We start from the raw sequence: 11,538 nt of genomic DNA, 5'->3' as shown, positions 1-11,538 counted from the left end.
TTAACATAACAAATCACGTCTTTTCTCACAAACATTACAAGTTGCTCAAATATACTTTAGTCATCGTTACAAACCTTGTTCCCTTATCAACTGATGCTAGATTTATTGCTTTCAACTTTTTCGGTTGTCCTTTTCTCTGCGTTCCCACTGAGCCTCTCCTGCTTTCCCTCGCGTCTTCTGTCTTACCTCAAGCTCAGTTCCGTTACCGTACTTCCGCTTACAAAGGGGTTATCAAAATAAGAGCGGGTAACATTACATTCATGTAAATCTTACGTTTTTGGTCTTTACAGAGATGTTCTCTCTAGCTGCACTGTCCCTGTGTCACACTCTTGCTGAGTGGCTGCTGGAGGGCGGAGTGTTTGATCTGACAGGTGTAGGTGAATCCGAATCTCCAGCGTTTTGTGGGTAGAGTCAGGACGCTGCTCTGGGAGAACGTGCCGTCAGGCTGGGGCTGGGACTCGGCCGTCTGGAAGTCAGCGCTCGCCACCTCCTTCTCATCCTCCAACCAGGAGAAGGCGGCACCGTCAGGGTGGAAGCCCTGGGCCATACACGCCACAGTCACCCTGTCCCCAGAGAGGAGGGGCTGGGACGGGACTAACAGATCCAGCTGGGGGGGAGACGGAGGACGAGCTGGAGAAGAGACACAAGACAATTACTTCTAATAAACAGGCGATTCAAACAGACACACAGAGGACAAACAAGACAATTCATTATTGTTCAAATTCTTTTAGATGCTGTAGATCCGTATTTATCAGTTATGAAGTCAGGATGCATATTCTTTTACATACTTAATAATTGAATATTAAATAACTGACTAAATAACTGACATTTGGAAACAGAATAAGACATTTTAAGTCATGTTTAAGAAAGCAGGTGGAAGTATTTACTGCAAATGATCATTTTAATAAATAACTATATTCAAATTTAAGAAAATATTTTTCAATACCATCTAAATCTGTTTAACTTCTACAAGAAGCATTAAAAAAGTATTTACCTTCACCAATATAGAGCTGAGTTCCTCCACCGAACGGGTACCACAGTGTTATACGGTCGTACAAAAAGCTGAGAGCTGCAGCCCAGACTTCATGCTGAGTCTCCACACTTCAGTGCTCATGAGGTCAGGAATCCAACAGACAAAACAGGAGGAAAATCTCACGATCCCTGCAGGAAGTCGAGTCCAACTCATCACCCACCTCACACTGGGCCGCTCTCACAGAGTGGACTCGGTTAGACTGGGTTTAGTCCACGTTTAGTCCACTTCAGAGGATCAGGAGGTTTTTGTAGCAGCGCCTCAGTAGACTGATGCACTGTGGTATCCCTCACAGCCAAAACAGGCACAGTAGTAGACCGCCTCATCCTCAGCTGTCATTCCATCAATGTTCAGATAATCATCATTTCCGTCATCAGAGTAAGAGAATTTGCTGGGTAAATCGCTGGCTCTGGTGCTGCCAACAAGCAAGAACTTAGGAGCCGATCCAGGTTTCTGCTGGTACCAGGATATATCATATCTGTTACTGTCCTCATGACAGTGAATCTGGATTTTCTCGCCCAACTGAGCATTTTGACTTTTTTGTTGGGTAAGAATTATTGCCTCGAGAGCTGCAAGAAAAGCAAACATTAATTTAGAAATCATTTATGATCCATTAAATAATACAGCATGTGAAATGTAAAATAAAGTCATTACTGTTATAAAATCCATCAGATGTTGTGTGATGAGATGTTCTTACCAGACATGGTGAAGATTAGTGCAGTGAAAGACACCGTGTTGAAGATCATGATGTTCACCTCAGCTGGAATCAGAGATGAGATAAAATGTTCAACTTCCCTTCAGTGCCGGAGAAATGAACAGACTGTTCCTTATAAAAACCCACAACACTCCTGTAGCACCTCCTCTAAACACACCCCTCCTGTAGAACCTCCTCTACACGCTCCACTCCTGCAGAACCTTCTCTAAATACACCATTCCAACATCGCCTCCTCTACACACACCACTCCTGCAGAACCTCCTCTACACACACCACTTCTGTAGAACCTTCTCTAAACACACCACTCCTGCAGAACCTCCTCTACACACACCACTTCTGTAGAACCTTCTCTAAACACACCACTTCTGCAGAACCTCCTCTAAATACACCATTCCAACATTGCCTCCTCTACATACACCACACCTGCAGAACCTCCTATAAACACACCACTTCTGCAGAACCTTCTCTAAACACACCAGTCCTGCAGAATCTTCTCTAAACACACCACTTCTGCAGAACCTTCTCTAAACACACCACTTCTGCAGAACCTCCTCTAAACACACCACTCCTACAGAACCTTCTCTAAACACACCACTCCAGCATCGCAATTTGATTAATTCTCTTGTAAGTCGCTTTGGATAAAAGCGTCTGCAAAATAAATACATTTATCATCATCGTTTATCAGACGCTCTTATCCAGAGCGACTTACAATCAGTAGTGGAGAAACTCAGGGTTAAGTGTCTTGCTCAGGGACACAATGGTAGTAAGTGGGATTTGAACCTGGGTCTTCTGGTTCAATGGAGAGAGTTACCCACTAGGCAACCAACACTCATGCACTGTTTGCCGTCATCTAATTGTGAGTCGTGTTCTCACATCACTTAGAAATACTGTAGGTTTTGTCATAACTGTTTCCTTTTATAACACACAAATTCTTATGACAGTTATAATTACTGTGATTTTTTGGTTTGTTTTTTTTTATTTTGACAATTAGATGCAAGGATATGCTGATCTCAAGTTAATAAGGTTCTCTTTTTGCTGCTGCTGTTTTCATTGTCCGTTACATTCTGTGTCAATGTTTAAATCTTTAAGCAACACTGGCAAATAATTTAAATTTAAAGGCATGCTATTTTCAATTGTTACTATTAATCCTGTAAAATTTGTTAATACGTTTTCTAATTCAAACATTTGTAGCATATCTAAGAATAATTAATGTTTTGCCTCTATTGTCTCTGCTTTATCCATTAATCCATTAAGTCTGCAGAATTGAATCTCGACAACACGCTGTGGTTTTCTGTCGCTTTTTATTGCCCCCTTACTTCCCATGTCCAGAGTCTATATATTGTGTCATCACGATACCCATGTCTATCATGGACATGACAGCCTCCAACCTTATTATCATGCACTGCACATGGCATTGCACAATTAATACCACTTTAGTTCTGTACGTACCTCAGAAAAATGTTCTGTGTTCTTATGTATGAAAACCTTTGTCCGGGCAGTTATGTTGAATACACAATGTTGTGTTTTGGTTGTCTTTTATACGCAACCTGAAAAACGAAGACGCTGTAACTTCACCCTGATACTGGTCTGGAAAAGTATGTATTAAAGTAGGGTGGTAGTAGCCTAGTGGGTAACACACTCGCCTATGAACCAGAAGACCCAGGTTCGAATCCCCCTTACTACCATTGTGTCCCTGAGCAAGACACTTAACCCTAAGTTGCTCCAGGGGGGACTGTCCCTGTAACTACTGATTGTAAGTCGCTCTGGATAAGGGCGTCTGATAAATGCCATAAATGTAAATGTAAAATGTTTTAAAAGTGTTCAGGCAGAGTTAAGAGTATCGGATGATAATCAGCAAGGGCTGAATCTGCATACAGGACTGTGAATTTCTCACCGACAGAATAATAACCAGGAGGGGACCAGAGGCTCGTCAATTGTTTATTTATTTTTTAAATAAAGAAAAGTTGTTGGCCCGGACGGCTTGCCATACAGCGGCGCTAAAATCCCGGCGCGTCGTGAACTCGGCGTGTGTTGTTGGCCCGGTCGGCTTGCCATACAGCGGGGCGCGTTCACGCCGCCCGGACACGGCCACGCGCGGATAACCGGCTCACGGGAGCGAGCGGCGGCGCCAGGGTTCATGTCGGCGGTCCCGCTGCGGAGGTTCAGGTCAGAGGTTTCGCCCTTTTTATTCGGTTCTGGTCTCTTTCTTTGTTAATTAAGGGTGATGTAGAGGCAAAAATAAAATTTTCGTTCAGTTTTGTACCTGCAGTGTAGCTCTGGTGCCTTTATAAGAGTTGGATGAATATGAAAGATGAAGGCTGTACGGAAGTAATGAGAGGCTGAGATGGTGAAGGCTGGATTTGGGTGGAAAGCACCTACTGCACCGGCTCCTGGGCACTTGTACCAACTTCAGAAGACTTCCCCTGGTTTACCAGCCAGGCCTGTTCTTCTCTTTCTTTCTTTGCTTTATTCTCTTTCTTCACTTGCTTGCTTTCTCTCTTCTCTTTCTTCACTTTCTTTCTTAGCTTTCTTCATTTCTCTCTTTCTTTGCTGTCTTTCTCTTTCTATCTTCGCTTTCTTTCTTTTTCTATTTCTTTCTTCGCTTTCTTGCTTTTATGTGTGTGTGTGACACCAATGATCCACAGTCAAGTGGGAAAAAAAAAAAACTTTTACACACACAGCACCTTCTCTGCATTCGTTTCAGAACCTGTTTTCCTCCAACAGGAAGTGAACATTTTACATTTTATTTTCTGATGTGTGAGAGCCTGCAGGTGTTCAGTCAGATCTTCAGCTGAGCTCACACTGGGCATTTTCTACAAAAAGAGAATCAGAAATCACATAAAGCAGAGCAATAATATTTGAACTTAAATATGAGGCAAGTTTGTATATTTAAAAAAAAAAAAAAAAATAGTGAAATGACCAATGAAATAAGTTGTTTTCCTTCTTGACCTCCAAATCGCAGAGTTCTCTTTAACCTTCGTGTGCTGCTTTAATTTTAATTTAACATTTTAATCATTCCCTGCATGGCTGACATTTAACGTTAATTTTTTTAAAGAATTTATGTACACCATTACAATATTCAATTTCTAAACCAGTTCTACATAATTGGGGAAAGATGCTGTAACGTCCTGTTCTGGGTGCTCATTTGTATTCATCGGTGGTATTTGTTCCTTTAGCTGTTACCTTTTTGTCCAAGGTGCTCTTATTGCGATCGTGGGTGGGGCTGGTTTATTAGAGTAATTTCAAGTACATTTTCAGGATTTACATAAAAAAAAAAAACACTCGATTGAATTGCTCTGTAGTACTTTTTTGGTTGGTGTATCATTACAGCCTTAATGATTCTTCTCATCAAACACAACTGAAGGGAGCAGAAATAATAATAATAATCTTAATCATAATCGATACTAAAATTTAGTCTGAATTATTCGTGTACTTTTGAGGGGTGAAGTAAAGTTGTTCAAACGTGATATGAATATTTGAACTGCCACGGTGAAGCAATACAATTGAAGTAAGTTAACTATAAGATTGGTTGCGTCTTGTCTTCTCTCTGCATGTTTTACAATTATGAAATTGCACAATGCGCATAGATAAATATAAATATTAACACATTTCCATTTACTTGTCTATTAATTTGTTTGTTTTATATCTATTAATCGATGTTCGTGTGTGTGTGTGTGTGTGTGTGTATATATATATTCTTTTCTCTTTTTTTTTTTTTTCTCCCTCTGTAAAATTGACAAATGTATGAAGTACCGTCCTTATTGTCTGGGTCGAGTTTGAAATTTCAGCATCATGACAAGTCTACTTAATGATTCAAAGTTTTAGCTGTGGTATCAACAGATGTGGTCTTCCTCTCGAAATATTCAAATAAACTAAACCAGGACACGTCAAGATGGTCGTAGTGGCCTAGTGGGCAACACACTCGCCTCTAAACCAGTAGTCCCAGGTTCAAACCCCACTTACTTACCATCGTGTCCCCGAGCAGGACACGTAACCGTGAGTGTCTCCAGGGGGGGACTGTCCCTGTCACTACTGACTGTAAGGTGCTCTGGATGAGGGTGTCTGTTGAATGCCATAAACGTAAATGTAAGATGACCGCGGGATGTTAAAGAAATTGGCTTGTATGAGGATTTATTATAGATGCACTGAATCCTGAACCACCAAGGCTTTAATTGTGAATGAATGGATGGGTGGATGAGGCACCATTTTGAAACATTGTCACTGTGTGTGGGGACGGTGCTTTGCTCAGCGGCACCTTGGGTTATGGGGCCGCTTCCTTAACTGCCAGGCCACCACTGCCCCACTCTATAGTTTATACATGATGTGAGGACGCAGGATGCTGAATCTGCTGTTCAGGCAGCGATGGTCACAGACTTCCCTGCAGGGCTCTAGAACGTGACCATTTTGGTCGATGGTGCAACCAAACAAAAAATGGTTCCGTTTGGTGGTGTGCGTGCTGCAGTCACACGGTGAGGTGGGTATCCTGGACCCGTTAGAGGGACCAGGCAGGCCATAAATTAGAACTTTAATCGCCCCTTAAACCTTTTTTTTAAGAGCCCGAACACGACATTGTTGTGGCTGCGGTCATGTGACCACTCATTAACCATGCAGGCCCACTTAAAATGACCTAAATTAAATGGTGAAAAAGCCTAATGCTTCTATAAAACGCATTACATGCAGTGATAAGGGTGTTAGTAGCCTAGTGGGTAAGACACTCGCCTGTGAACCAGAAGACCCAGGTTCAAATCCCGCTTACTAACATCGTGTCCCTGAGCAAGACACTTAACCCTGAGTGTCTCCAGGGGGGGGACTGTCCCTGTAACTACTGATTGTAAGTTGCTCTGGATAAGGGCGTCTGGTAAATGCTGTAAAACGTAGTGGCCCCGTTTCCTCTCTCCCCGCCACCTTTCAGCTACAGATCATTCCGAGATGATAATCAAGATCAAATTTTATTTCATTTATCTTTTTTTAATTTCAGCCCAGTGAAGCACTTTAACCACCAACACATTTTCAGCAAGTTACCTTTAATTAACAATCTGGTTAACATAATCAGTTACAAGTCAATATATGGACAGCAATGTAAAAAAAAGAAGAAAAGAAAAAGTGAACTTATTATTAAACAGCATTATTAAATTCACTTCCGCTGGAAATTTGGTGCAGCCAACTCTTGTGCCGGGCACACCAGTGCAAAAAGTCTAGGGCCACGCCCTCTGGTTTCAACCAATTCCATCCGATTTACTATACGTGACCTTAATGTGGACTAAACGTAATTGAACATTACTTCTGTGTGTGTGTGTGTGTGTGTGTGTCTGTATATTTAGAGATGCACCGATTGATCAGCAGACAGCCAATCACCACTTTTCCTCGCTCATATACGTGAAAAGTGGATTTCCAAGTTGAGGGGACCCAGCCAAATGATAAAACAGCTAATGATGACAAGACAACTGAAAATCCGTATCGGCCAATTAAGCTCGTGGAACATCGGAAATTGGAATCAGCCGAGAAAAATTCGATCGGTGCGTCCCTACAAACGTTAACAATATTGTTATATTCTGTACACATATTCTGTGAGGCTCAGTGGTTTTATTGTGGCTATCAAATCATATGGGGGCGGATTGTGGTGGCCTAGCGGTTCAGGAAGCGGACCCATGATCGGAAAGGTTGTCGGTTCGAGTCCCGAGGCGCCACTGAGGTCCCCTTGATCAAAGCACTGTCCCCACACACTGCTCCCTGGGCGCCTGTCGTGATTGGTTAAATATTTTCTGTTACGCCCCCCCTAGGAAGAGGTAAAATAAATTCACAGACATGTACTGGTGGAGATTTATAGGTTTTTGGTTAATGTATTTTAGTACGGTATTTGAGAGGCGCTGGGTCAAATGCAGAGGACACCTTTTAACAATCACGTGACTCTCTTTAAAAGAATATTGGGGTAAACGTACACGGCCCGGTCCGTGATGAAACCCTGACGGTCCCGGGTGATTTCAGGTGGTGAAGGTCGGTCGGACGTCTCCTGCAGAGCTGAGCTGAGATGACTGAGGTGTTCAGCGGTGGCGCTACCGAGGACATGAGACTCTGTCCCAGCAAAGACCACCTCACCGTGCAAGTAAGGAATGAGTCCCATCGAGGTTGAACCCCAGCAGTGTCTTCTTTTTGGGCTTGCTTGCTTGCTTGTAATAAATCTGCAGTAATTAAATTTTTCTTCCACTAGTCCAACATATTAAATAAAAATTATGTTTTGTCTTTGTATGAAAAGAAAGACACTTTGTTTGCTAATCTGATGGTCTTACTACAGTTTGTTATGGTGGAGAGATGCTTTGAGGACCAACAGAGACTTCCTGTGTTCTGCTGTAATGACGTAAGGTGTCCCCCGTCTATCCGTCCCACCTAGATCTTTCCAGACCCCTCAGACTTTCAGCGCTGCTGCAAGCTGAAAGACCGACTGCCATCCATCGTGGTGGAAGTAACGGACGGGGAGGTGGAAAGCGGGGAGCTGCGCTGGCCTCCAGAGGAATTCATCCATCACGAGGGGCGGGAGGAGAAGGTGGAAAATGTAACCGCTGAGAAGTTCCAGAATGGACCGTCAGAGCAGAGCTCTCAGTACTAGATGACGAAGACACACACTCCCAACCCTTGCTACAGACTGGATGTGGTTGTGGTGGACCCACCTTAGAGGGTCCATAAGTCCTTCTGGCTTCCTTTTCTAGTTTGCTCCTCTGCCTTAAGGAGAGAAAAATGGAAAACTAGATTTTCTGAAGACCTGGTTTCCCGCTTCAGATTGTTCAGTGCTCTTCTCCAACGGGGTCTGGGAGGCCTTTTGTTTGCAAACTGACAAATCTACTGTGTGTGTGTGTGTGGTGTATTTTTTTACCATTTTCTTTCTGTGCTATGGCATTCAATAAAGTGTTGTTTTTTTTTTCGTGGGCTGCGTGTGTTTATGCCCACTCGCGGCAGAGCTGCACACAGTAACTTCCTGTTCTGCACTTCCTGTGTGTGTGTGTGTGTTTCTGTGCTGCTCTACATAGCAACCCAAACCTCACACGGCCTTCCTGTCATTGCAGACCCATCTTGTCCTCCAAGCTGGTATAGGGTATTTACATTTACGGCATTTGGCAGACCCCCTTATCCAGATTCTGTACACAGTATAGTATAAGTAAGTAGTGTATTAAAATATAATCATTATAAGTTCAATCAGGTTCTCAAAATGAGCAGTGAGACTATCTTTTGTCTCACCCAGCACTGTGGTCAGTGATGCCATCTTTGTCATATGCGACCAAATGTAATATGATGAGAATTTATGTTTGCTGTTTAAATTTTAAGTGTCCGCTTTATGAGCATGGCCATGCATAAGTGTAGAAATGTGTGTATCAGGGTTGTAGTAGCCAAGAAGGTAACACACTCACCTATGAACCAGAAGACCCAGGTTCAAATCCCACTAACTACCATTGTGTCCCTGAGTAAGACACTTAACCCTAAGTGTCTCCAGGGGACTGTCCCTGTCGCTCTGGATAAGGGTGTCTGGTAAATGTAAATGTTCACGTGTTTAGCACTCCTGTTTAATCATGTAGACTTGACTCCCGGTGACCACGTTATAAGGGCGTCTGCTACATGCCAGAGGTTCCAAAAAGCTTTACAGACAATATGAGCAAGATAAGATTCCATTCTGGTAAATTACTATTACAAATGCTCCATATTATATTGCTTTTGCGACTGCTATATACCTAAATATTGCAAACATAACCAAATACTACAAATTTATGTTTTTAGACATAAAATATGTGTAACAGGTAGGGTGGAACACTGGTCCAGCACCGCTTGCTGTAGAATAATTGAATCCTCCTCCAGGTAGGTCGTCTTGTTGTTGTCGGAGATCAGGCCCACCACGATGGTGTCGTCAGCAAACTTTTGTAGTTTGTAGTGGCTACACAGTCGTGGGTGTACGGAGGGTACAGCAGGGTGGCTCAAAACACAGCCCTGGGGGGCTCCAGTGCTGAGAGTGATGGTGGCTGAGACATGTCTGCCCATCCTTACTGCCTGTGGTCTCCCGGTTAGGTCCACAAGTTGGAGATCCACTCACACAGAGCTGAACTGAGTCTCAGGTGCTCCAGCTTGGTGGTTATCCTGTTCAATGCTGAACTGTAGTCAATGAAAAGCATTTTAACATAACTTCAACATAATTTCCCTTTCGAAGTCAATGAAAAGCATTTTAACATTTTAACATAATTGAATGGAATAAGGAAATTTAAGCATCAGTTATTTTAGATTAGATTAGATTCAACTTTATTGTCATTACACATGTACAAGTACAGGGCAACGAAATGTAGTTTAGGTCTAACCAGAAGTGCAATAAGCAGCAAGTGCAGGATACAGTTCAAATAAGTTAAGTTATATATATATATATACATAAAGTGATATGTGCTATACATAAGGTGATATGTGCAGTACAAAGTGATATGTGCAGTACAAAGTGATATGTGCAGTACAAAGTGATATGTGCAGTGCAGTGATTATCAAGAGTGAATGGGGGGGGCAGAGGAGTTCAGCAAGGAAACAGCTCTGGGAAAAAAGCTGTTCCTAAGTCTGCTGGTTCTTGTCCGTGGTAGCCTGAACCGTCTGCCTGAAGGCAGGAGAGAGAACAGTTCGTGGGCCGGGTGGGAGGAGTCCTTAAGAATACTGTGAGCTCGACGCAGACAGTGCTTCCTCTGGATTTCCTCAATGGATGGAAGTGGAGTCCCTGTGATGCGCTGGGCAGTTTTCACCACCCGCTGCATCGCCTTACGCTCAGCAACAGTGCAGCTTCCATACCACACTGTGAGACAGCTGGTAAGGATGCTCTCTATTGTAGAGCGGTAAAAGTTCAACAGGATGGTAGTGGGTAGCTGGTTCTTTTTTAATGTTCTCAAGAAGAAGAGGCGCTGGTGAGCCTTCTTGACCAGGCTGGAGGTGTTAATGCTCCAGGACAGGTCCTCTGAGATGTGGGTCCCCAGGAACTTGAAGGATGTAACAGGCTGCACAGTCATCCCATTGATGTGGATGGGATCATGCGAGCCTCTTCTCTCCCTCCTGAAGTCCACAATGAGCTCCTTGGTCTTGGTGGTGTTTAAAAGAAGGTTATTTTCTGTGCACCAAGTGGCCAGATGCTGGACCTCCTCCCTGTAGGCAGTCTCATCGTTGTTGTCGATGAGACCTATCACCGTGGTGTCATCTGCAAACTTAATAACGGAGTTTGATCCATACATAGGTCGGCAGTCATGGGTGAAGAGGGAGTAGAGGAAGGGGCTCAGCACACAGCCCTGTGGTACACCAGTGTTGAGCGTGACAGTAGTGGAGCGGATGTGGCCTGACCTTACATGCTGTGGTCTGCTGGTCAGAAAGTCCATAATCCAGTTGCAAAGTGAGGTGTTGATGTCCAGGGCTCTAAGTTTAGAGATTAGCTTAGAGGGGATGACAGTGTTAAATGCTGAGCTGAAATCAACAAACAGCATCCGTGCATATGTGTTTTGCTTGTCCAGGTGTGTGAGTACAGAGTGCAGCGCTATGGAGACTGCATCCTCTGTGCTCCTATTGCTACGGTACGCAAACTGGTGTGGGTCCAGAGTTGGTGGGAGGAAGTCCCTCAGATGTGCCAGGACTAACCGCTCGAAGCACTTCATGATTATGGGTGTGAGTGCTACAGGGCGGTAGTCATTCAGGCATGTTGGACTAGAATGTTTCGGCACTGGTACAATGGAGGTGGATTTGAGGCATGTTGGAACAGCTGCTTGGGCGAGAGACATGTTAAAAATGTCCGTGAATA

At 43.5% G+C, this 11,538-nt stretch overlaps 1 protein-coding gene and 1 gene segment (V, D, J or C); one reads left to right on the top strand and one right to left on the bottom strand.

The window, feature by feature from the left end:
* Positions 1-1,034: 1,034 nt before the first annotated feature.
* LOC114792661 (immunoglobulin lambda variable 3-19-like) lies at positions 1,035-1,820 on the bottom strand. The segment is given in 2 exon segments: positions 1,035-1,599; positions 1,728-1,820. Coding segments are annotated over 2 exon segments (357 nt in total).
* Positions 1,821-3,840: 2,020 nt separating this feature from the next.
* On the top strand, positions 3,841-8,658 carry lbh (LBH regulator of WNT signaling pathway). The gene is made up of 3 exons (XM_028990290.1): positions 3,841-3,911; positions 7,731-7,848; positions 8,134-8,658. The coding sequence occupies exons 2-3, from the start codon at positions 7,774-7,776 to the stop codon at positions 8,347-8,349; spliced, it is 291 nt and encodes a 96-aa protein (XP_028846123.1). The 5' UTR covers positions 3,841-3,911; positions 7,731-7,773; the 3' UTR covers positions 8,350-8,658.
* The last annotated feature ends 2,880 nt before the right edge of the window (positions 8,659-11,538 follow it).

The sequence above is a fragment of the Denticeps clupeoides genome, chromosome 1 (genome assembly GCF_900700375.1).
Source record: "Denticeps clupeoides chromosome 1, fDenClu1.1, whole genome shotgun sequence".
Classification (NCBI taxonomy): domain Eukaryota; kingdom Metazoa; phylum Chordata; class Actinopteri; order Clupeiformes; family Denticipitidae; genus Denticeps; species Denticeps clupeoides.
Note: the sequence above shows the minus strand (reverse complement) of the source record. Positions and strands in the feature narration are given on the sequence as shown.

Bases quoted from the DNA above. Each gene is read 5' to 3' on its own strand.
- lbh (XM_028990290.1), top strand. From the start codon at position 7,774: ATGACTGAGGTGTTCAGCGGTGGCGCTACCGAGGACATGAGACTCTGT. The intron at 7,849-8,133 runs GTAAGGAATGAG...CGTCCCACCTAG, and splicing joins AAGACCACCTCACCGTGCAA to ATCTTTCCAGACCCCTCAGA.